Here is a 25,730-nt window from a genome sequence, read left to right on the forward strand (position 1 = left end):
ATCATCAATTTAAAGCTCTCTGTGGTTAAATTAGACTCCTCTCACCCGCTGCCCTCCTACATTTGCACCCCCCGCCTAACCAAACCCCCTTACCCTCCCGCCACTGCTATTCTCATGCACACACACGCTTTATTACGCAGTGACATTACCACATCCCTGTAGGCAGCTGCGCATCTCCGTATGACTGATGAGCGTAATTTCTCCCAAACAACAGAATGATCACTTTGGTGGCGAGCGCTTAAAATCACTCCCTCTCCCTCCCTTCCTCCTCCTGTCCTTGCTCTTGTGTCTTCTTTTCAGCCAGGAAAAACAAAAGGCAACAAAAGAAAGATTTTTTTTTCTCCTCCAATGGAAACACATTGATGTGAAATTACTCCTCATGTTCTTATAACGCCGAGATCCCCATTAAACACATTTGGTACGAATAACAGCATTTAAAGCCACTCAACTTTTATGTTTGTTTATGGGCAACAGTTGGATAATAATACCCATATATGAATAGTACATAGGGGTCTGAGGTACAATGGAAACATTTGAAGGTGACAAGATGGAAGTTCTCAGAAGAAGGTCAAGGCCAGGGATTCCCTTATTAGCATGAATCGTGCACAACCAACAGGCCTGTATATTAGCCCCATATAGCTGTCTGGGCACCACTGTTTACCGGGAGATATACTGAGTGGAAGGCTAGTTACGACTCGTCGGTCTCTCTCCCGGCCTTATAGGTTCAGCCTCAGTGGGCTGTCCTCACGCATTCTCCTATCTGTCAGTCACATGGAGAAAAAAACAAATCCACCTGTCCGCTTAGCTGATTAGGTGGACGCCACCCTGTCGGGGCCTGTCGAGGGTGTGAGAAGTGAGTCGGGCAGCGCCACCCACTGGTGATGGGAAGCTCATTAAGATTGCTCTACACCTTTCATTATTAATCCATCTAGTATCCATCCAAATAAGAGGATGAAGAAAGACTGTCACCGAAGAGTTGCTTTCACTGCATAATGAGTCTTTGATCACTAGAGCGAAAGACCGAATATTTTTTGTGGCTCAGAGCTATAGCCAAAATTAGTATAGGCGGTAAAAAGTAGTGTATTAAAGTAGCAGTACAGATTCTTGTCTAAACGAGACTCTAGTAGTAAAAGTTGAAATACCGGTTAAATTCCTTCAAAAGTAAAAACAAACGTATACAGTTATTTTGTTGTCATTTTAGTTCTATTTATTTATTCAGACTATCATGTGTGTCAATCTCATAAGCATGTATGTCCGTCTCTAGTTCTCAAGAGTCGCCATTTGGTGTGTTGGAGAAGGGAGACATCTCAAACATCAGCGTCCCTCGAGGACCAGGTTTGGACCTCGCCGAGTTAAAATACGCCACAATTTTATGCAGCTGCCTTTCAGACGACCCTTTTGAAGGATGTTTGCAATTACAATGCAGCTAATTCAATCCATATTGGGCAATTACTTTTTTTTTTTTTTTTACAATTTACAGAGCTGCTATTCGGGTGCTCAGATTTAATCAGTCGTGTATGTTCAAAAGTGCCATGTCCTCTAAAGAGATTGACAAAGTTGCTGGGGACATGCATGAAATTCCTTAAAGGGATACGGCGAGCTGATGTAGCAGAGGAGAGGACGGTGTTCTGGATGCGAGACAAAATGCCATGTACCTTTAAGAGGGTTACCCCCCCACCCCCTCCTCCAAATGCCCCCCTCCCACCACCACCTCCCTCACTCAGCCACACAGACCTTCCTTCTGTGAGCATTGCCGAGGCAGCTCCGGTCCCTCATGTCTCTTTGCGGGGAGCATCAACATACTTCCCGCGGCATCACTGGAGACGATCCAGACCAACGCGCCGGGGAACTCCATGCAACTCCAGTAACGGACTTGTGCAGGAGTAGACATGGGCAAAAGTGTAAATTTTGACGGCGGAACTTCTAAGCGGGACTGAAATGAGAGGTCACTTCTGAGTTGAGAACGACACCTGAATGGACCGGACTGCTTGAGGAAAGGTCACATCTTAAAGTTACAGGCAAAGTACTTGTTATATTCGGTAGCTACTTCAGGAAAAAGTGAAGTGAAAGTAACAATATAGGCTGTTTTCATTATCGTTATCTGTCCCTGAAGCGCTTTCTAAATGCTATGAAATGGAGACACTCTTTAAAGAATGTCTTGAATGGTCCCGGCAGTGCTTTTGATTCACTAGCCGGGCGTTTATCTTAATTCTCCAGCTCTTTCAGAGAGTCTGCATTAAAGACTGCGTTGATATCGCTGTCGGGGGAGAAGAGAAGAGGGTAATGTTTCTTTTATGAAGTCTGTTTGTAAAACTTTACAGCTGTCAGCAGGAGGAAGAGTCGAGTGGCTTGCCATGACGGGGAAGTAAATAAATCTGGACTTGAAGTGAGGCTTTTGAGGACGGGAGTCATGTTCACGGGGGACGGCATGGTCAGTGGCCACTTCCTGACCGGGGGTGCGTTCAAGCCCCATCAGGGACTGGAAGTAAATGCGTCGCTTCAAATGGAGAATGGAAAACACTTTGGGACTTTTCCTCCATACCAGGGTCAGAACGTCACGAATGCCAGCTTGCCCAAAGTGGAGAACAACGATATTACAACCGCGCTTAAACCGACACCTCAACCGGGGCCTCCCGCTGCACTCAAACTAGGGCAGGAAGGCTTTAAGAAAGTCTGCAGAACCGAGGAGCACGGCCCCAGTCCCTTCCCCGGACTGGCCTCAGGGGTACTGGAGATGCGCGTTAAAGAAGGGAGTAAGATCCGCAACTTGATGGGCTTCGCTATGGCGCGGATGCAAGGCGACCAAGGACTCTGTGGTGCCGGAGAGGGCGGACTCAGACAGGTGGTCTTCACCGGCTCAGGCCGCGCCGTCACCAAGACCATCACGTGTGCCGAAATCATGAAGCGGAAAGTGGGCTCGCTGCACCAGCTGACCAAACTGCAGTATAAGGTGGTCAAGGAGGTGTGGGAGAACACCGAGGGGGGTACGTCAGAGATGACCGTGCACAGAACCGTGCCCTCTATTAGCATCCTGCTATCTAAAGACCCACTGGACCCTCAGGAGCCGGGCTACCAACCCCCAGAGACTCTTGGCGCACTGTGGGAGGACAGTGTCGAGCGCGCCACGCCGTCGGCAATCAAGAGACCCCCGGACACTTTGCCGTTCAGAGGTTTACAGCACTGTAAGCGTGTGTGCTCGGGCGAAGGGGTCTCCGTGACCCCCCTCTTGCACTGACTGGATGTCAGAGTCCACTTGAGCACAACTCTGAGACAATCAGAAGAGCCACTGAGACGGAGCAGCGCTTTGGCACAAGACCTAACTACCAATTGTAGCCTAACTGGGATGTTCTGAGCTTGCCTTCTGTACAGACAGACGTCAAAATTGTGTCAATTATGTACCCGCTGTGAAACCTTAAACCTGATGACAATACTTTTAAGATTGAAAATAAGCCATGAACTGCAAAGACGTTTTTCTTGTTTGTGTCAAGCAAAGGTTACGAAAAAAAATAAACTGCTGAAAACTGTTGATGACAAATGCAAATCTTGACATTGACCATTTCTTTTGTATAACATGTTTTCTTTCCGCTACGCTTTTTTTTGGGCTGTGTTGAATGTCAAACTTGCCAGAGAATATTCATTAAAAAAGGTGAAATTGCCTATTTATTTAATCATGCATTTAATCAACTAATCCATCCTAAAAAAAACTTTTGTGTTAAAGTTTCATTTTAGACTTCTGGCTGAACCTAGTTACCGACTACTATTTATCCACCAGATGGCGCTACATTTCCTCATTTAAAGCATGCAGCAAAATGTGATACATCATAGTGTGTGTGTGTGTGTGTGTGTGTGTGTGTGTGTGTGTGTGTGTGTGTGTGTGTGTGTGTGTGTGTGTGTGTGTGTGCGCGTGTGTGTGTCTGCCTGCCTGTCTGTTGACAAATGCAAATCACACCATTGTCCATTTTTAATTTGTCCCACTATTAAACACAATTTCCGCCCCTTATGGAAACGCCTATGCTGTATTTTATCTCCGCCCGGCTGAATGCGCAAAGCTGTGATTGAAAAGAAAACCGACTTGCTGATCCTTTCTGATAAGAGCGACGACGGTAAACTTTTTGGACGTGGCGTAGAAAAAGCTGATTTAATGACAAAGCTGTTGATAAGGCGCATCTCCTCACCCCGCCCCAGCCTGGCAGAGGAGCCCGGCAGCTGGTGGGGATGGGGGGCACAGAAATACAGGCAGCGATTATCATTAAGATAACAACATAACATCGCACAACACAGCAGAGGGAAGGATTAAAACTAGGGTTGACAGTAGCTCACACTGCACTCTTCCTCAAAAGTATGTAACACATTATCTCCCCCCCCCCACTACTACCGTCACTTTTAGCCTCGGGGCCTGCACGCATATTTTCTGAACAAGGTGTATTCTAATTATATTTCTCAAAGTGGCCTTAAACAAAAACAATTGATTCTGAAAGGGAGATTTTATCCTAATCAACGAGTTATTTTTCTACTTAATCTACCGTGCCTTTTGGGGATAATAGCCTAGACAAGTGGAAGCGTGTCTGAAGCCGTTTGCCATTGATCTTAATGAAAATCTGCAAACGCAGATGTCAGCATCCTTAAGTAAATTAATCAAAGTGACTCCGCGTAACCGCGGCGACAAATCGACTCTGCATACAGAAAGAAAGAAAGAAAGAAAGAAAGAAAGAAAGAAAGAAAGAAAGAAAGAAAGAAAGAAAGAAAGAAAGTCGCTGCATTTTCCTTGGGATCGTTTTTTCATAGCCCTTCATCACATTTCAACCGGTGATCAGCGGTCACCCGGACAGTCGAAGAGCCGAACTTAATGATTAACCTCGTGGCAAATCCCATTTGGGGGGGAAAAAAAAAATTGTCACAAGGCTGAATAAGAAATGCTGTGACTGCAGGCGCTCAGGTGGGAAGCAAAACGGCGCGTCCTCGAAACTAGCCCGAAGGTTATCGCTCCAGGGTCGCCCGTTATCAAGCAGGTAACAGCTTTCATCCCGGAACCGATAGGACAATCGTTGCGCAATGCAGGTCAAAAAGATATTCCCTAATCGACCTGCATCTGCTATCTGGGAATTCTGGTGGGCCGAGCGTAAAATGCGGCACCGAGGTGGGGGTAATTAGGGGTAACAGCGGAGTGAGAGAGCAGATAAAACATTGTGACAAAAGTATTATCCTGGAGCCAAATCCAATGTGGCTGTGAAGAAATAGCAGAGGAGTCAAGCAAGTAGCAATACAGACAAGGTTATTCACACAACCTGAGAGTTGATTACAGTTATATTATTTGTTTGCAAACAGTCAACATGGATTTGGGGGAGATGCAGGCCTTCACCCAAAACAAAACACGTTTATACGTGATGCACGCAGTATATTTAACCCTTATACGGGTTATCGCTATTCTTTATATGAGCCTAAGAAGGCAAACCTCCAAAAAATTAGGTTTAAATTTAACTATTGAAAACCATGTAAACGAATAAAATCCTTTATCATCACATTTTGATTGACTGCCATATTTTTCCCATTCAAAGCATGCAACAAATAAATTGGAACTTATATTGTTTTCTGCAAGAATGCATGATTTCAACAGAAATAAGCACACCTGAAGCTGGATATTCGTGTCTGTGTATTTTATTTTACCACCAGATGGCGCTTCTTTTTCCTGATTTGTACATGTGTGAAAAGCATGGGGCAAAACACCACGTTTTTCCGTTTCACGCAAGAATGCTCTGCTTTTGAAATCTTGGGATGATGTGTTACTGATGTCGGTATGTGTGGCCAAGCTTGTTTCGTTCACCAGATGGCAAGACTTTTCCTATTCAAAGCATGCAGCAAAAATTCACACCTTACTGTATTATTCATAGTGTGGATGTAAAAAGTGTTTCAGGCCCCACTCTGTCTAGTGTCCACACATCGATTCAACGGGTTTGAAAATATTTTTCCCCATGTTTCTTATTTGCTTGGGCTTAGAAGTGCAGTCCATGTCATTGATGGCTATTTCTTATGTAAAGCAAAATATTACCAAAACGTAAACACGACACCCTTGTAATAAACATTAGTTTTAAGACTGACGCGTTGGCGATTTCTTATGAGGGGACGCAAGAGTAACATTGTGTTTACTAAGGGTGGGAAAAACAGCATATGCTTTGAATGTCAATGAGTTCATTTTGAAAGTTAACATAATGAAAGTGTTGGTACTCATTCGTTCGGCCGCCGCCTCGGATGAGAGTGAGGTCTCGGGGATGGCGTGGGAGTTCGCTATCTGGCAGCCTCCAGATGGCTCCGTCTTCTCTTATCTAGAAGAATGGGGTGCTGCCTCAATTTTTCAAGCCGCCTTATCTGGGAATCCTTTTAAATTTAATATTTACAGAGGCCTATGTTTTGTGCCGGAGTGGAGTCGACATTGCTCCAGTCGGTTGCGTAGCTGCTGTTGTTTTCTTTTTTTTCCGTTTAACTCTTCAAGTGAGGGTGGGGGGGTGATGACTGATTATGTGACAGAGTCGAGAGAATAGGAGTGTGGAAGAAATGCCAAACAAAATGAAGAAGGCTACAAAAGGAAACATTTCATTTGCGACTTTGCATTGAACGCAAAAAGAGGGGGAGTATGATGACGACGCAATTACAAAAACAATACCGTATACAAACAAAATGGGCTTTGTTACTTTTTGTGCACAAGAATACACTTTTTACAAAATATACTTAAAATTCTGAAAACAAAAATATTACTATGAAACATCAGAATGCATATTACAAATTATATTGGAGACATGAAGAGAGACAGATCAGACACTCCACAGGCCTCATTTGTAATTTTACCACTAGATGCTGCTTTGCTATTTCAACTTTTTTGTTGTTGTCGGGGATTGCACAGACCACTCACGAGCGCCTCCAACCCCTAGGCTGGAATTACGAAGAAGAGCGTGTCATGGCCGCCACAACATCAATACCAAAAGTTCATAAACAAGATTTTTTTTTCCCCAGAGAATTGACATTTTAAATTGCATAAGGATTTAGGAAATTCGTATCCTCCAAAAACATGAATATATTCAAAGCTTAATAGTACGGTGGCTTAAGTACAGCAAAAGACTAAGAAACGTTCGTTAGTTAAACACGCCATTGTGTGAACCTCCATTACATTAAATCCCTCCTTTATTGAAGATTTTAGGAGAACACTTAAGCAGCCATTGAAATGTCTTATTGTAACATAAGGACTATGGCACAAACGAGCAGCTACTCCTTGGCAAAGTGTCCGCTTATGTTCTTTTCATTTTGAAGGAAAAATAAATAAATAAAACAATGAAGCCTCCGCGTTGGATTAATCAGTGCGTCCGAGGATGTAATTGCAGTGCTGGAGTCAAAAGCTGGAATTGCAGATAATGAACACATGGCCGTGAGGCTGCCAACATCCAGGGCAGAAGAAATGACAAGTTACAAAACTGTGACTTCAGCATTATTTAAAGCCTCACTAGGAAATGAGGGCACTTTGTAATTGCTTTTGACAACAGGCCATTTTTTTTTAGCAAATGTTACTTCCGTCTCACTAGTGACCACACGAAAACTCTCCAATATGTTAAAACTTCAATTAGGAGTACTGACTTCAATATTTTAATTAGTATATATATATATATATATATATATATATATATGTATATATTTTTTTTTACAGTCAAAGGAGGGTGCAAAATATTAAATTATTGACTGGAAAGGCTGAGTTGCTACTGTGATAAGAGTGTGTAGCATCGGAAGAAGATGATTCCTTCCTGACGTGTCTTTTCAATTAAGTCCCATATGTGTTGACCTAAACCTCCACCTCAATAAATATATAAATGAATAAATAAATACTACAAAGCACTAGCTTCTGGCTGTGTAGCATTACGGAAACTGCACTATCAAATGTAAACCATCCTTTGGAATACGCTTATTTTACAAGTACATAAAATGGATGATAGATAAACAGTTTTAACGATCACAATTATAAAAATGACAGTTGTACATTGCTGCTCTCTGGTGGCGACACTTCAAAGAATCCACAACTGAGATTTAGCGAACAGTAAGCTTGAAATGCCATTAAATCATCATACTGCAATATACAACGTATTGTGATTATTATAGATCAAATCAAATAATAGACATATAATGAATTAAATGGTAAAAATGGAAATGGAAATAGGTTGTGGCGCTGTTTGAGGTTATGCTCATCCATATGCGCCTCAGCCACTGGGAAATGTGTGCTATCTAAGATCTGGTATTAAGTGTGATAATTCATATTCATATATTGAGTTTTGTTAGTTTTAACTATACAAAGTACAAAGCACAAGTGCAAAAAACTGTATAGTAAAATAATTTATTGAAGGGAATCAAATCATAGAAATGTATACTTTTTTGGTGTGATAAGTTTTGTAATTTAGTAAAAAAAATCTATCAAAGTTAGTACTGCCGACATGAATTTACAATATAAAAGTAACTACTGTACAAAGGTGGATATTCCTTGACATTGATACAAATCAGTTTGGCGTTGGGGCTGAACACATCAACAAAGCAAAAAAAAAATTACTGAACTAAATGGAATTAAATTTAACGGTCTTAAAAGTAAATCTATTTCGGGATTTTTGGCATTGTTCTGTCATTGCACTACTTGTCATCCATCCTCCCTTTAAAACAAACTGCTCATATCATCTGAGAACAAAAACTATGAACATATAAGTTAAAACAAAACAAAAAAAGGTTTGCATGCAAATTGAATACTTAAGTCTTACACTAAGTAAAGTCTCTTACCTTATAAACGTGAAAAATTAAAGGAGTCAAATAAATAAATAAATAAAGTGCACGCCCCTCCCCGTCGGAATCCCGCAAAAATCTAAATCCTCCTTGACCTTGTGTACACTACATAGGCAGTCGTCCTGCTTCTACTATACATTTCATTAGGGTGGGGAACCCATGTGTCATGTGATCCAGTCCACCATCGGAGAACTGAAATGACCCACAGTAGGAAAAAGATTCTTCCCCCCCTTAACTGCTCAAAATAAATGTTCTGATAATCTACTAGACCATTATCTTAGATATAAAGACACCCTATTCTAATGTGAACAGCTAACCCTTGAGGAGGAATGTTGAAGCACCTCCGTGGTCCGTTCTGATTGGTCACGAGTAGATGGTGATGACCTCGCGTCCGCCACCTCGCACGAGCAGCACCCTCTCCAAACCTTCCGTCAAAACCTCCAAAAATTCCATATCTGAAGTGAGCGCAAAAGTGAAGGGAACAACGGCAAAAAATTGCTCTTGTGGTGCGTCCCTTGCCGAGGCGATAAAAGGATACAATTCTCGTCTCCGTCCGTGTCACGGGGCGGTCCCGGCATGTTAAGGAGCACTAACCGAGCGTCGTGGGACCTGTTGACGATCACCTCGTTGAGCTTCACGGCTGTGTGCATGCGCCGCACGTTGGACTGGTCCCTGGAGTTGAAAATGTATACTTATGTATATTTTCTTAAAAAGTTCGAAAAAGCTGTTTTGTTTTGTGTCGCGTAGTTTGGCGGGTTAGTTTAGCTCATTAGCATGTAACTCTATACTATACTTCTGAAGTAAACCAACTAAATTAAAACACAACAATAAAGAATACAAATACAATTTAAATTTTAACCACTTACCATACCGTAGCTACACTTATCAGAAAATTCTTAACAAGTATCATTTTCACACACTATAAGGCACTTTGGGTTAAAAGGCGCAGACTCAATTACGGCGGCTATTTCTGTAAATCGACGGCGCACCGCGTCATACGGCTAAAACATACGAAATACAAAAAAGTTAGCAAACTAAAGAGTTCGGTAATACTTCATGATTCTATTTAATATACTGTACTCACATTATTGTTAATCAATCTTCATCCACAAATCCATCAAAGTCCTCATCTTCTGTTTCCCAAATAAACAGCTGGGAAAGTTCGCCATTAAATACGTCGAGTTGCCGGACGGAGTCAGTCTCGTAGTAACGTTGCTCTTCAGCAATGAGCCCAGTTTCCCAGAGAGCTCGGACAAGGGTTAAAGCCGATACTTTTGCCCAGGCATCCACGATCTTTCTTCGTCGTACTCTACATATTAAACCTTATTAAAAGGCCCCCTTCGATGTTTGAGAAAATTTAAGTCTTTTAAAAGCGCATTATGGTGCAGAAAATACGGTACAGCAAATGTTAGATACTTTTCCCCAAGTAACATTCAAGAAAACTCCCGTGCCTGGTTCCGGACATACTCCAAGTGTGAGCAAACTACATACAAGGACTTTGGCATCATTGCAAGTATTTCAATGTTAAGAAAATGCGACTCACGGTTTGAGGCTCATGAGCTCCCTGAAGTTTTCGGGCGCATTGTTTCTGATTCTCCTCTCGGCTTCGCATTTCTCCTTCGTCCACGTCATGTGAACGTTCTCCGGCAGAGGACTGTCCAATGTGTCCTCCTCCTCGTCCGAGTACAAACTCCCCATTCGCACCAGTGAGTGTCTGTCCTTAATAAGTTGGGCCTGTGAGAAGAAAGGATGTTCGTCAGAATTCCAGGCGTTGCCATTTTAATGAGACTTGTGTGTTACCTCTCTCTTCCTCTCTGCACCGGACAGTCTCATCTGCCTCAGCATCTGAGATCTCTGCTCCATCATCAGCGTGCGCTCGTAAGTGTACGCCGAGATGTCGCTATCGTGCTGAAACGCATTGGTGGATTCTTACTCAATAACATCAATCAAAAACTTCTTGATTATCATCTCTGCTCACAGTGGGGCTTCTCATCTCGCTGCATGAGATCATTTCTTACCATCTCCACCACTTCCACTTCTGCCTCGATCCTCAACTGGTAGAGGAATGTGGCTAAATCCTTCTTCATCTGGATGCTGTTGTCATCCATCTGGGCGACGGTGAAGATACGCATTCGGCATTTTCTCCACACCTGAGAAAAAAAAAGCCAGAGTTTACTCAAACTTTCACCGAAATAGTTTTCTCCATTGGATTTGTGCCGTCGTACTTTATGTTGCTTGAGCAGGAAAGGCAGCAGCATGAGCATCCCCCCGTCATGGACGATCCACCACACGTCAATGCTGCCGTCGGTGAAGCGCTCGTGGTTGCTCGGGTAGAACGACACGTTTTTGGGCACCATTAGAGCCAGGTGGGCCGCAGTGGTGCAACGGACTGTGTCTGTGCGGAGATGAGAACACGAAGACCATTTAGGGCATAATTGAATCATCGCGGCCCAGGACGTGAGGATGCTTATCGTCTTAATGTTCCAATATACAATATGTCAAGCGGCAATTATAGCAGGATGTTCACTTGGCAGTTCACAATTCAAGCGCAGCCAATTATTCAGTTAATTATTAAGTTTAGGACTTTAAAGGTTACACAAAGGGGAGCGCAGGTTGGACATATACAACTAGCAAAATGTACTTCAATTTAAAATAAATCAGTAAAAATTTAACAACAGGCTCTGAAATGGAAGTTTTAAGTAAAAAAAAGGCTGAAAATTTCTGCTTTTAAATCCAGTTAATTAAATATTTAATTCATAACTGAGGTCTTTAAAGGCATTTTCAAAATAAAGTTTCCACTATCTTTTTCTTGCACAGTCTGTTCTTTTAGTCATTTTACTAGGCTACTAATTTATTTATTTATTTAAATGTCTCAAGTTCTTTTGTTTTTAAATGCTCTTAAATATTATGTACTTTTAACGTGAAGCACAATAAGTTAGCTTGTCTATAAAATGTGCTATCTACTGTAAAAAAAAAAAAAAAATTGAACTCTGACATTTGACCTAAAGGTAACCTAGGCCTCTATCTACAGCAGTGTCTCAAGGGCTTACTGATAAAAGTCTTCCAAGCTCGAGGATCCTCGCTTTGCCTCCAGCCGTATGGCCATCCCATCATCACCGTGTTGTGCTTCATGCCGCCGAGACCGCAGGACTGAATCAGGTGGACGATGCCCTCCCGCACCTTGCTCGCCACCACCACCTGACAGAAACCCTTGACCCTCTCAATGTCCATCATGTTCTTGATGGTCTGGCGGGATAAATAAAAAAAATATAATAATCAAGATAATGATCGTACACAATGCACAACTGTTGAAAAACACCATCATATACCTGTTCTGCTGCTTGCAGTTCTCCGTAGCTTTCCAGGAAATTTCCCTGGATGACAGATCCCACAATAGTAAGACCCTTCCCGGCCTTCAGCTGCGAGGCAAAAGTCAGCAGTCGGGGATATTTAATGTGGAGATCCTCATCCAGCTTTGACAGAACCAACAGCTGAGGTCTGTTGGGCAACAGAGACATCATTATTTTCAAGATGATGTACACGGAGATGATTTAGTCTGACATAAATAATTTGCAGGAAGACTTCAGCGTACCTCCAGTTCTTGGTGTGAGGGGGTCCCACTTCTAACCTTAACAGGGCATAGCGTGCAGCACTTAGGGAAAGTCCTCTGATGCCATCTCCCCACTCCTTCTCTGCTCTGTATTGGAAAAACACAATACGCTAAAGGGAAAGCAGGCATAAGAGCCAAACAACATTGAAGCTATGAACATACCCCTGATACTCGATGTACTTGTAGATCATCCCAGCTATGCCCATGGCCACAATAGCGTAATACCAGGAGGAGATGAACATCAGGGCCAAGCACATGCTCATTCCGAGGAAGGATAGAGTCCTTTGTGAGATAAAACATGAAATGTTCATTGCTTCAGATCCAGGGATACACTCTAGTCTAGCAAAAAAAACTTGTCAAGCTTCTCCAAGTGGAATGGAGCAGTTTAAGGTTGTTCTCACCAGTGGTAGTATCTGAATCTTGGCCTCCAGTTGGGGGTGCGAAGGAGTGTTTGCACGGCACATGCCAGGTTGACAAAGAGGTAGCACATCAGGAAAAACCTGCAAGAAAAACAAAAAGATGGATCTTATTTTAATGGGTTTGGTGATTGGATCTACACAAGCATGCATCATTTCATTTTATATAGCTATCAGCGCCAAAACAAAACCAACAACCAAACAAATAGATTGAATAGTTTTTTTAACATCAAGACATCCTAAAAAATTCAAATCATTTAAAATGGGACCTTATTAAAAATATCTACAATAGTATTGATTTAAGAAAACCTGCTAACTTTTCATTCTCAGTTAAAATATGTTTAATTGGCTACAACAAAAGATGCAAAGTCGCGGCAACACAAAGCAAGTCAACTTACATGGAAAGAATAGGTGCCACCATATCCAATGAGGCGATCAGGATCCCAAGCTCAGCTATGAGAACAGTCAGCAATAGGGCCCATGTTGGCTCACCATTAGCCTTCCCATGACCAAAAACCTGAAACAAAAAAAATAAAAATCAGCAAAGCAAAAATCATACATTGCTTCTCTCTTCTGATTAAACAGGGTTGGTCTTCAGGTTTTGTTCTGAAATGCATAATCCACAACGTGATTTTTTTTCTCACTCTGAGGAACGGGATGATATTGTCCGTAGCGATGGCCTGAAGAAGTCTGGGCGCTCCAGTGAGTGTCTGCAGACCTGCCCCCACCGTGGAGAAGAAGGAACCGATGACAATAACCCAAGGGGATGGCCAGGACAGAGTTCCTACGACCAAATTGTTCCTAACGGCATCACCAAACCTGAAGGCACAAATGAGTTGAATTTAACAAAGAGAAGCAAATATGACAGTTTGCAAAAAGATGACTTACTTGTCTCTTAGGACCACACCTTCCACACAGGCCCCAAACAAAATCACAGAAGTTAGATCTTAAAGCAAAAGGTCAAGGGATTTACAGTGGCAGCAGGTGAATTTCCAACCAAAAGATTCGACTTGATATCGTCACCCAAATAAGGATACAGACAAGAGTCGTGGTGGTAATAGCTAAGATGGTTCCAATGGGAATGGATTTCTGAGCATCCCGGAGATCTCCAGACCGGTTGGAGCCTGCCATAATGCCTGCAAAGCACAACATAATGTTTCATAATATAATTAATTCACCGTCAGCACAGTTAAAATAGATATTTGTCAATGGCAGTGAATAAGTTAATGCTAAAATGTCTTTTCAAATTCACAAGAAATCCAAATAGCACAGCAATTTTCCTTTCCAAAGGTGGAAATGTCGGACCCAGTATATGACACAATCTCACCTGTGGCCGAGGGGAAGAAGATGCCCACCAGCAGCATAAAGGACGTGGCGATGTCTGCAGAGACATACATGCCAAAGTGCTCCATGGTGCTGTGGGAGTCCACCGACGCGAGGCCATCCTTCTCCAGTATCTCGCCTTTCTGCAGGTAGTCGCCCCACAAGTTGTCTACCAGAAACAGAGAACACGAGTCAGTCCTGTTTTTTTTTTAATTACATTTGCTGCAGCTTTTATTTTATTTTGTATGCCATTTGTGAACCTTGAAAAAAAAAAACATTCCACAAAAGGGCTCTCATCAATACCTTTAAATATTCCACTAGCCAATCCGGGAATGCCCTGGATTTCTGTGACGTTATTCTGCAGGAAATAGTCATCACACTGTGCGCTGCTCGCGTTCCCCGGAAGGCAGAACATGTCCCACAGCTGACTGGGTGCTGTGACGTTGCCAATGGTTACGATCTTTGCGCACACATCAAACCGATCTCTGACCAAGGTCCTGTTGCCAAGCATGCAAATCCTAACACAATAATAAAAAACAATCAAAGTCACCAAAAGATTTCAAACAGCTCTCAGTAGGATGCTCTACACAAACTTACGGGAATTCTGGCGGATGAGAGACGGACTTGATTGCGCCGGCGTAGATGGAGATGATTGAAATAATGACGCAGGCGAGGAAGAGCGAGGCCAACTTGTTGACATATTTAACCCCCACGAAAACCACCACAGCCATGAGGCTGAGGCAGATGGTGCCGTAGACGCGCATGTTGTTCAGCATCGCGCTGTCGGTGCCGTGGTGGTCCGCAGCGTGAAAGATGGCGGCCTGAGGCACCAGGTATTGCTAAGAAAGAAAGAAAATACAGAAATAATTTAGATCTTCCCCCATTTATGAAATACTACGAGAAAATGTATCTTAAATATTTTAACGTTTTATGATATGACCATTTTTTATTTTAACATTATATGCATACAAATATGGTTCCTGTGCTAAAAAACGAACCAAGAATATTTCAATGGCTCCGAGGATGTACATGGCGGAAGCAAAGGTGGTGCCAAGGTAGAAGCACAGGCCCACAGCTCCTCCAAATTCTGGACCCAGAGAGCGTGAGATCATAAAGTAGGCCCCGCCGGCTAGAAAAAGGAAACATATTGTTACAAACCAGATGCTCCAAAATGCAGTTTTACACAATTTTAATGACAAATAAGACTATTATCTGTAGACGTAGCGATTCAAACATTACCTGGAACGACACCATTTGTTGCAATGGCACTCATTGATATGGCCGTGAGCATGGTCTGCAAAAGGAAAAGGGACAGTGCAATTAAAATAAAAAAGGGGTTGGCACGGATATCGGGCGGGGACATCTGTGTGGCACGCTAACACCCGCCCATCAAAATGATGCCTGGGTACATCATCTTCCAACTGACTAAGCATAATCCCTCCTGAAATAATTACTAGCGTTTATTATTGCTGTATCCTGGAAATACAGTTCATACGACTACAATGATGATTACGTAAGACAGTGGTAGTAACGCCGGCTCGCTCTGCAGAAATAAAAGTCTAAGTGGCCACTATTGACGACAACAACACCAGATATGCTAATGTTGCGGCTCGTTTAGCTTCTATTGACCGGTACCCAGTGGGCACAGGCTGATGACCCACATTGGGCTTGAAATCCAGTCGACATATTAGCCCAGTTTGTGTGGGCAAGTGCGTACTTACACACGTGCAGCACATGACAACAATCAACAGGGACTGCATGATGCCAGCCACCCCGACGATCCACGTCAGTCGCAGGAAGAGGATGACCCCGAAAATATTCTGGAGGCACGGTAAGTAGACGCCCATCAGAGTGCCCATGTTGGGGGACTGAGGGGGAGGCAAAGAGAGGGAGGGGAGGGGGGGTATTATTGAATAATTCAGGAAACAGCGGTATTGATGATCATTATTGATTGGTGTACTTTTTAAAAAGGTCACTGCAGAGTGTTACGGCTCTTACACGAACAGTGGACGCTATCCAAGCCAAGCTTGCCAGACAATCTGTCAGCAGGTTTTCATATAAAAGCTGGCCAGGAAAGCCCTGTTGTTTCATTTTACCCTTTGCACCGACCTTGGGAGTCTTTCTGCGCGAGGCCTCCGCACTCTCTTCTTCCTCATGCTCCTTGGCTCCCTGGGTGATGTTTGTGTAGCTGACCAAGCGACTGAGCAGAGAAGATACTTTGGGTCGGATGTCCAGCTCTTCCTGAATGAAGGGCGACAGGGATATAAAATCTTGCAAAACTATTTTTAAAAAAAGAGCTAAGGTTGTTGATTTTGATAAACAACGCAGTAAATACCTCGAACAAGGCCAAGTTCCTATCGTAGAAGTCCTTCTTCTTCTCATCAGGACTGTTGAGAAACGGGTGGTCTTCTTTGTGATTGCCATGTCCTATCATTGGGACCAAACGATACAAATTAGAATTGCATTGATATAAGGATCTGCTTGGAACATTTTTCAGCCATACCTCAGACAATGATGCTATTTCATTACAATAATTTGCGCACACACATTTTCTTTAGAGTTGTTCTTAGTAGGGTTTGCAAGTCGACCATTGGGCACATATACACAAATATGGAATTCACCATATAAGAGACCACGCTGATGAACAGGAACCCTCTTATAGTCTGAAAAATATTTATTTTATTTACACTCATATTCACACATATGGACATTTAATTATTAATTTATTTATTTATTTAGACAGAACAGTACCAGTTAGATTAATTCACTTTACCTAACATGCATTGGTTTGGGACTATATTGAACATGAAAACTCCACACAATAAGGCCAAATTTGAGATTTGAGGCAGAAACGCAAACGATAAAGCCATCTTGCTGCCCATTGAAACAACTACTGGAGCTTTTTTGGCCCAGCGTGTTCGACCTGTCTCAGGTTTCAAGTGTATCCTCTCCAAACTCTTTCAGCTCCCTTCTTCAAAGTGAGATAAATCACATACTGTACAGTCTTATCGTAAGGACTCAAGTTACTATATAAGGGTCCTTGCCAAATACAACTTCACAACATCCCATCTAATTCAAGTAACACACAGGATGGCACCAGACTAGAAATGTATGGATGCAAATGCACAAACCCAAAATGACACCAGCAACAAACCTTGCATCACTTTTTTGGGGGGTAAAAAATGTGTTTCAAGAAATAATCACCTGAAGCACCACTGGTTAATAATAAATATGTCTCCCCACTCACCTGTGCTCAGTGTGGCAATGTAGCTGCTGCGGGTGGTGTCACTGAGGCTCAGCATAGTTATGAGCGGCAGTGTTGTGCACGCTGCACTCACATCAACTACTGTCCAGCACGCCCGCTCACCCTGGGTCAACACCCACTGCGTGGCCTGATCCAAACACGTGTGATGCCACAAGAGGCCGGGCTCATTAATGCAGCATAGAACCTTGTGTTATCGTACGTGAATGTAATTGTCTCTCACTGAGGTGCATATATAAGTAGAGGGCAGAACTAGCAAATGAATTGATGTATTTTGTTTAATCACCATCAAAATGCTTCACAGATGAGTTGCAGTAAGGTGGGGAAATTAAAAAGAACACAACACTCCCATCTAGTGTTTGGGTGGAGTCAATACATTAAACGCACTTTTAAATGGACGATCAGGTTCATTCATGTGTTGTTGAGGAATAAATCTCTCTTTTACTCCTTTATACTTGTGAGAAGAATATTTATTTGCACTTCTAAAATGTTTATTTTATCCATCCATCCATCCATCTTCTTCCGCTTATCCGGGGTCGGGTCGCGGGGGCAGCAGCTTTAGGAGGGACTCCCAGACTTCCCTCTCCCCAGTCACTTCATCCAGCTCATCCCGGGGGATCCCAAGGTGTTCCCAGGCCAGCTGAGATACATAGTCTCTCCAGCGCATCCTGGGTCATCCCCGGGGTCTCCTACCGGTGGGACATGCCCGGAACACCTCCCCAGGGAGGCGTCCAGGAGGCATCCTGATAAGATACCCGAGCCACTTCATCTGGCTCCTCTCAACGTGGAGGAGTAGCGACTCTACTCCGAGTCTCTCCCGGATGACCGAGCTTCTCACCCTATCTCTAAGGGAGAGCCCGGACATCCTGCGGAAAAACTAATTTCGGCCGCTTGTATCCGGGATCTCGTTCTTTCGGTCACGACCCATTGCTCGTGACCATAGGTGAGGGTAGGAGCGTAAATCGACCGGTAAATTGAGAGCTTTGCCTTTTGGATCAGCTCTCTCTTCACCACAACGGACCGGTACAGGGTCCGCATTACTGCCGATGCTTCACCGATCCGCCTGTCGATCTCGCGCTCCATCCTCCCCTCACTTGTGAACAAGACTCCAAGATACTTGAACTCCTCCACTTGGGGCAGGATCTCATCCCCGATCCGGAGAGGGCATTCCACCTTTTTCCGATCAAGGACTATGGATTCGGATTTGGAGGTGCTGACCCTCATCCCGACTGCTTGACACTCGGCTGCGAACCGTTCCAGCGAGAGCTGGAGATCACGGCCTGAAGAAGCCAACAGCACCACGTCATCTGCAAAAAGCAGAGACGCGATGCTGAGGTCCCCAAACCGGACCCCCTCAACGCCTCGGCTGCGCCTAGAAATTCGGTCCATTAAAATTATGAACAGAATCGGTGACAAAGAGCAGCCTTGGCGGAGTCCAACCCTCACTGGAAACGAATCCGACTTACTGCCGGAAATGCGGACCAGACTCTGGCATCGGTGATACAGGGACCGAACCGCCCTAATCAGTTGGCTCGGCACCCCGTACTCCTGAAGCACCCTCCACAGAACCTCCCGAGGGACACAGTCGAACGCCTTTTCCAAGTCCACAAAACACATGTGGACTGGTTGGGCGAACTCCCATGCACCCTCGAGGATCCTGCCAAGGGTGTAGAGCTGGTCCACTGTTCCACGGCCAGGACGAAAGCCACACTGCTCCTACTGAATCCGAGGCTCGACCTTCCGACGAACCCTCCTCTCCAGCACCCCTGAATAGACCTTACCGGGGAGGCTGAGGAGTGTGATTCCCCTGTAATTGGAACACACCCTCCGGTCCCCCTTCTTAAAGAGGGGAACCACCACCCCAGTCTGCCAATCCAGTGGCACTGTCCCCGATGTCCACGCAATGTTGTAGAGGTGTGTCAGCCATGACAGCCACACAACATCCAGAGCCTTTAAGAACTCCGGGCGGATCTCATCCACCCCCGGGGCCCTGCCACCGAGGAGTTTTTTAACTACCTCAGTGACTTCGACCCCAGAGATTGGAGAATCCGCCTCAGAGTCTCCAGGCCCTGCTTTCTCAATGGAAGGCGTGTCGGTGGAATTGAGGTCTTCGAAATATTCTCCCCACCGACTCACGACGTCCCGAGTCGAGGTCAGCAGCACGCCATCCCCACTGTAAACAGTGTTGACATTGCACTGCTTCCCCCTCCTGAGACGCCGGATGGTGGACCAGAATTTCCTCGAAGCCGTCGGGAAGTCATTCTCCATGGCCTCACCAAACTCCTCCCATGCCCGGGTTTTTGCCTCAGCAACCGCCGAAGCCGCGTTCCGCTTGGCCATCCGGTACCTGTCAGCTGCCTCCAGAGTCCCGCAGGCCAAAACGGCCCGATAGGACTCCTTCTTCAGCTTGACGGCATCCCTTACCGCCGGTGTCCAAAGTCAAAAAAGTCAAAGTCAAAGTCAGCTTTATTGTCAATTTCTCTACATGCCAAAGACACACAAAGAAACCGAAATTTCGTTCCCCCCTATCCCACGGTGACAAGACACGGCTCACAACAGACAAACAAGTAAACAAGTATAACAAAAAGCGTGCTGAATAAATAATGAATAAATAACACAACAAATAAATAAATAAATAAGAGGAGCAGAAAAAAAAGGAGCAAGTGCGCGTACAGCAGACATTCCCGAAAATAGCGCAACAGTGCCGCACGCTACGCAGAAGGGGGTAGCGAGTTCAGGGCCCTAACAGCCTGGAGAAAGAAGCTGTTGGCGAGTCTGGTGGTGCGGGAGCGCAGGCTCCTGTACCTCTTCCCAGAGGGCAGAAGGTCAAACAAAGAGTGAGCCGGGTGACTCACATCTCTGGCAATCGAGGTTGCCTTGCGGGCGAGATGGGAGGTGTAAATGTCCTTCAGGGAGGGGAGCGAAGCACCAATAATCTTAACAGCCGTATTCACTATGCGCTGCAGGGCCTTCAAGTTCTGTTCAGTGCAGTTACCACCCCAGACAGCGATGCAACTGGTGAGGACGCTCTCAATGGTGCCACGGTAGAATGTAGACAGGACTGCCTGAGGAGCACATGCACGCCTGAGCTTCCGCAGGAAGTACAGGCGGCGCTGAGCTTTCTTTGCCAGTGACGAGGTGTTTGCGGACCAGGAGAGGTCCTCACTGATGTGCACCCCCAGGAACTTCCAATTCCTGGTCTTCCAATTTCCTTGGTCTTATTGACGTTCAGCAGGAGGTTGTTGTCCCTGCACCACGCGGTCAGAAGGTCAACTTCCGACCTGTACCGAGTCTCGTCGCCCTTCGTGACGAGACCCACCAGAGTCGTGTCGTCAGCAAACTTCACTATGCGGTTGTCGCTGTAGGTCGCAATGCAGTCATGCGTCAGCAGGGTGAAGAGCAATGGACTGAGCACGCAGCCCTGGGGGGCCCCCGTGCTCAGCGTGATGCTGGCGGAGATTTTGTCGCCAACACGCACCACCTGAGGCCTCTGACAGAGGAAGTCCAGTAGCCAGTTGCAGAGGGAGGTACTGAGGCCCAGCTCGTCGAGTTTGCAGATGAGTCGCTGCGGCACAATGGTGTTGAAGGCAGAGCTGAAGTCCACAAACAGCAACCTCACATATGAGTCCTTTCCCTCCAGGTGGGTGAGGGCCGAGTGGAGGGCAGAGCAGATGGCATCCTCAGAGGACCGCTTGGCACGGTACGCAAACTGGAAAGGGTCAATGGTGGGGGGCAGTGCTTACATACCACCACAGAGTCCCGGCACCATTCTTCTCGGATGTAGACGCATATTCCACCTCCTCGCGACTTTCCCCCTCGTACAATGGCACGGTCCGCCCGATAGCACGCTAGCCGCTCCAGATGCACGGCAGAGTCCGGAATGTTGTCACTCAACCAGGTCTCGGTGAACACGAGCACACAGCAGTTCCGCACCGTCCGGTTCGTAGACCTCAGCACGTAATCCATTTTGTTGTCCAGCAAACGAACATTCGCTAGAAGAATGGAGGGCACCGCCGGGCGCGCTGGGTTGGCCGCCAGCCTGGCCCGGACACCTCCGCGCTTGCCCCTCTTCTGCCTCCTCGCACACCGTTTCCGACGGCTCCCAACCGGGGGAGGAATAGCGGGTGAGGTCGGCGACGTTTCAGGACGCAGCAGTCCGAGCGCCTTTAATGTCGACGCATCAAAGTCCAGAACGCCGCAAAACCGACTTCTGCCGATGTCGAGCAGAACCTGCCTGCTGTACTTGTAGCACGATAAAGCACGACGAGCCACCAGCGGGTTCGGGGATTGCCACCACGACAGGCACCAACGACCTTACGGCCACAACTTCGGTCGGCCGCGTCAACAATGGAGGCGCGGAACATGGTCCACTCAGACTCAATGTCCCCCGCCTCCCCCGAGACGTGGGAAAAGCTCTGCCGGAGGTGGGAGTTGAAGGTCTTCCTGACAGGAGATTCTGCCAGACGTTCCCAGCAGACCCTCACAGAGCGTTTGGGTCTGCCAGGTCGGACCGGCATCTTCCCCCACCATCGGCGCCAACCCACCACCAGGTGGTGATCAGTTGACAGCTCCGCCCCTCTCTTCACCCGAGTGTCCAAAACATGCGGCCGCAAATCCGATGACACGACTACAAAGTCGATCATCGAACTGCGGCCTAGGGTGTCCTGGTGCCAAGTACACACATGGACACCCTTATGTTTGAACATGGTGTTCATTATTGAAAATGCGTGTCGAGCACAGAAGTCCAATAATAGAACACCGCTCGGGTTCAGATCGGGGGGGGCGTTCCTCCCAATCACGCCCTTCCAGGTCTCACTGTCACTGCCCACGTGAGCATTGAAGTCACCCAGTACAACAATGGAGTCCCCAGAAGGAGTGCTCTCCAGCACTTCCTCCAGGGACTCCAAGAAGGGTGGGTACTCTGAGCTGCCGTTTGGTGCATAGACACAAACAACAGTCAGGACCCATCCCCCCACCCGAAGGCTGAGGGAGGCTACCCTCTCGTTCACCGGGGTGAACCCCAATGTGCGGGCGCCCAGCCGGGGGGCAATAAGTATACCCACACCTGCTCGACGCCTCTCACCGTGGGCAACTCCAGAGTGGAAGAGAGTCCAGCCCCTCTCGAGAGGGCTTGTACCGGAACACAAACTGTGCATGGAGGCTAGTCCGACTATATCTAGTCGGAATTTTTCTGCCTCGCACACCAGCTCGGGCTCCTTTCCAGCCAGAGAGGTGACATTCCATGTCCCAAGAGCCAGCTTCTGCAGCCGGGGATTAGACCGCCAAGGTCCCTGCCTTTGGCCGCCGCCCAGCTCACACTGCACCCGACCCCTTTGGCCCCTCCCACAGGTGGTGAGCCCATGGGAAGGGGGACCCACGTTTCCTTTTCGGGCTTAGCCCGGCCGGGCCCCATGGGCGAAGGCCCGGCCACCAGACGCTCGCCTTCGAGCCCCGCCTCCAGGCCTGGCTCCAGAGGGGGGCCCCGGTGACCCGCGTCCGGGCGAGGGAAAACGAAGTCCATTTATTTTTCTCATCATAAGGGGCTTCTGTGACCCGTGCTTTGTCTGGCCCCTCACCTAGGACCCGTTTGCCATGGGTGACCCTACCAGGGGCATGACGCCCCCGACAACATGGCTCCTAGGATCATAGGGGCACGCAAACCCCTCCACCACGATAAGGTGACGACTCACGGACTTTATTTGTTTATTTTATTTTATTTCTTATTTTATTGACAACACAAAATGTGATTTAAAAAAAAAAGATTTTACCTACACTACATAATACCAAACTTCTTAGAACAAAACATTTTGAGTACAAAACAAGCTTTTCATCTACAGCGCAGCTCCAGTCAGATCTTTCTCAACAATTTAAGTGTCCATCAGTTCCATATTGGAAAAGCAGCTTATCTGCTAAACTTCCCCAATAATGATTGCATTGGAGATTTAGCACTGAGAAGCCGATTAGCGCAATCTATTTCCAATTCAATATTGTTTCTACTCCACCGCATAAATTCTCTGATATCCTAACAACTATTGTCAAATTCTACAAATGGCAATGTTTATGATGGCATCCCTCTCACCAGTACATTCATGATGAACTTTATTTTTAATGGCTGTTTGAATGGCAGTCTTTAGGGAAGGACTTTTTCCATGCGGAACGACATTAAGAATGCTAGCAGCAAAATATTTTAGTGCTGATCAGTGCTAATAATGAGCCAATGTTCCTTTTTTGCCATCACAAAACGGGAATACAAAGCAAAACATTGGGTGAGGAAGCATAGCCAGAGGTTGCTGGCAGTCACATTGCACAACTGTAAACTATCCGCCCAAACTGGTGAATGTATGGGAGTACTCTTTTGGCTTGACCACAATGACGGCAGTGTTATGGCGGGAGGGGGGCCGTTTCTGGGCCAGACAGAGCTGAGTTTTGTCATTTCCTCCCTGGTTACATTACTAAAATAGAACAAAAAACTACGTTCGACTCAAATATGTCCTTTACTGAATCTTTTTTTTCCTACACTGCTTGTGAAAACACAAATCTGGTTTCTGCAATGATCTAAAGTTAAAATTTAAAAAAAGCAAGGCAAACGTTAAGCACAAAAACAATGACAACTGCAGAATGATGATGCCATTGTTTTCGTAGAGCTCCATGGCCATGAAGCAAACTTTCCTTATTATAGCACACGCCTGTTCTCCTCATTCACCACAGTCTCACTTCCTTATTTGACACCATGTAGTCAACATGGCAGCTGCCCGCGAACTGGGATGTCATTGCTTCAGCCAAACTATTATTTACGCCTTTAAAAAAATATTACTTCATTATTTTTGTTGTTGTTGTTTTGCATGGCATTGATATTTTTTGCAGTATGAAATCTAACTCAATCTTTAACATTTGACATTTTGTTTAAGCCATTCTTTGTGAAAGGACCTGATGTGCAAAAAAACAAGAATGTGTTGATGTCATCGTTTTTATGTGAGAAATGTGAACTGGCCTAGTGGGGCCGGTGTCAGTGAACTTCAGATGACTCAACAAAGTCACGTACAAGCCTCGGGTCAATGGGCCATTGTAAAAGCATTTAAATGTCTGTATTTACTGTCTGCTATGTTTTCTTTATGCAACACAATGTTGAAAACCCGTGACAAGACAAATATTAGAAAGTTGGTACCAGTGTGAGAAAACGGATTCTGTGAAAGTGTTCATTGAAATACAACTCAAGGTAGAGAACTTATTTGAACTTAAGCTGAGTCTTTAACCTGTCAAAGTAAGCACACTGTTCACTTTGAAGTACAATTTAAAATGCAGCTCAGTAAGCCTTTGGGTTTGAACAAAATCAAGCCTTTGGTTCCGTCCGATTCATTTCAAAGACCGCACCCAGTGTGAGTCTGTTATTCCAAAACATGTTTCTTTCCTAGAGCCCATGTACAAATCCCACATAATCACACTCTTTGCCTTCTGCTTGCTCTTCTTGTTTTGAATCCTCCCCCTCTTCTTTCTTGTGCAAACACGGTAAAAACACGTGAGTGACAAGCTGAGGCAGAAATGTGCTGCAGCCCATTTTGGGGAAAGCAAATCCTCCCAGAGGGGAGCACCATCTTTTGTGCCAGGCGGCCTTTAGAGGCCTTTTTTAGGTGTGTGCTATCAACGCAGCCCTCCCTTCCCCCTCCACATCCCCAGTTGTGTATCCCTTCATTAAGTCAACTTTTGAAACTTGTAAAGCGATTTGCATACTCCAAAGATCTTGCAAAACGTGTTTCTAGCCTTGTTAGAATCGCCATGGTAACCACCCAACCAGCTGTTGAGCAGAGGTGCTCGCCACTAGCCACGCTGAGCTAATTCCAAACTTTTTAAAAAAGTTGTGCAGCTTACCGTCAGAGTTGACCGTGTCTTGATTATCCGGTGGGCCACCATCGCCGTGGTCCACGGAGTTGATCCCCTCCAGACTGTCATAGCCAGACTGGGCTCGATCCCTCACGGGTACCACCGTAAAATGAGGCATGATTTCATCCCCAACTCCAGCTCAGCATAACAGGCTAGCTTGTTAGCTCCTCTTCCCACTAATGGCAACTGCATTCCACTATCCTGCTCTCACTTCCCCCGGCCCGGCTATGATTGCAATCCACGCCCACCGACCGGCCCCGATTCTGAGGTGGAGTTCTTAACTGGGAAAGACCATCGGAAGACATTTGAGTTCGCTGACAAAGCAGGAGGAGTTTCCCGATGTGAGGGTTGGCTTAAGTGAAGTCATCCTCTCTTTGCAAAGGTTACGCTGATCCCTCAGCTTTGCGTGTGTCCATCCTGACTTTCGTCAACAGCTTTG

At 45.6% G+C, this 25,730-nt stretch overlaps 2 protein-coding genes across 14 annotated transcripts in view; one reads left to right on the forward strand and one right to left on the reverse strand.

The window, feature by feature from the left end:
- slc12a4 (solute carrier family 12 member 4) overlaps window positions 1-25,730 on the reverse strand; it is a 201,404-nt gene extending 175,674 nt beyond the window's left edge. For 9 of the 11 annotated variants that reach the window (XR_015857433.1, XR_015857434.1, XR_015857435.1 and 6 more), the window contains exons 1-21: window positions 25,280-25,730; window positions 16,487-16,578; window positions 16,261-16,392; window positions 15,873-16,019; window positions 15,391-15,445; window positions 15,150-15,280; window positions 14,749-14,990; window positions 14,455-14,669; window positions 14,156-14,320; window positions 13,866-13,964; window positions 13,717-13,774; window positions 13,473-13,647; window positions 13,227-13,345; window positions 12,814-12,912; window positions 12,575-12,694; window positions 12,395-12,499; window positions 12,132-12,300; window positions 11,853-12,048; window positions 10,821-11,197; window positions 10,603-10,710; window positions 10,346-10,536 (exon numbers count right to left, since the gene is read on the reverse strand). Coding sequence is in view for 2 of the 11 variants with exons in the window: in XM_088370588.1 (XP_088226714.1) it covers window positions 9,166-9,257; window positions 9,341-9,474; window positions 10,346-10,536; window positions 10,603-10,710; window positions 10,821-11,197; window positions 11,853-12,048; window positions 12,132-12,300; window positions 12,395-12,499; window positions 12,575-12,694; window positions 12,814-12,912; window positions 13,227-13,345; window positions 13,473-13,647; window positions 13,717-13,774; window positions 13,866-13,964; window positions 14,156-14,320; window positions 14,455-14,669; window positions 14,749-14,990; window positions 15,150-15,280; window positions 15,391-15,445; window positions 15,873-16,019; window positions 16,261-16,392; window positions 16,487-16,578; window positions 25,280-25,409 (3,351 nt within the window). In the remaining 9 variants the exon portion in view is untranslated. Of the gene's footprint in view, window positions 1-8,354; window positions 9,258-9,340; window positions 9,475-10,345; window positions 10,537-10,602; window positions 10,711-10,820; window positions 11,198-11,852; window positions 12,049-12,131; window positions 12,301-12,394; window positions 12,500-12,574; window positions 12,695-12,813; window positions 12,913-13,226; window positions 13,346-13,472; window positions 13,648-13,716; window positions 13,775-13,865; window positions 13,965-14,155; window positions 14,321-14,454; window positions 14,670-14,748; window positions 14,991-15,149; window positions 15,281-15,390; window positions 15,446-15,872; window positions 16,020-16,260; window positions 16,393-16,486; window positions 16,579-25,279 lie in introns of those variants that run through there. The other 2 variants (XM_088370589.1, XM_088370588.1) reach the window with 2 other exon arrangements.
- On the forward strand, window positions 1,716-3,912 carry LOC148400886 (ribonuclease P protein subunit p25-like protein). 3 transcript variants are annotated; one of them, XM_088372047.1, is made up of 2 exons: window positions 1,716-2,023; window positions 2,322-3,912. In XM_088372047.1, the coding sequence occupies exon 2, from the start codon at window positions 2,411-2,413 to the stop codon at window positions 3,233-3,235; it is 825 nt and encodes a 274-aa protein (XP_088228173.1). In that variant the 5' UTR covers window positions 1,716-2,023; window positions 2,322-2,410; the 3' UTR covers window positions 3,236-3,912. The 3 variants fall into 3 exon arrangements, with proteins under 3 accessions (XP_088228173.1, XP_088228174.1, XP_088228175.1); XM_088372048.1 differs by having other exon boundaries at window positions 1,716-2,018; XM_088372049.1 differs by having other exon boundaries at window positions 1,716-1,998.

This window comes from Syngnathus floridae, chromosome 3 (assembly GCF_059516105.1).
Source record: "Syngnathus floridae isolate MCC-2025c chromosome 3, RoL_Sflo_1.0, whole genome shotgun sequence".
Classification (NCBI taxonomy): domain Eukaryota; kingdom Metazoa; phylum Chordata; class Actinopteri; order Syngnathiformes; family Syngnathidae; genus Syngnathus; species Syngnathus floridae.

Excerpts from the sequence above, each read along its gene's own strand:
- LOC148400886 (XM_088372047.1), top strand. The coding sequence starts at position 2,411 with ATGTTCACGGGGGACGGCATGGTCAGTGGCCACTTCCTGACCGGGGGT.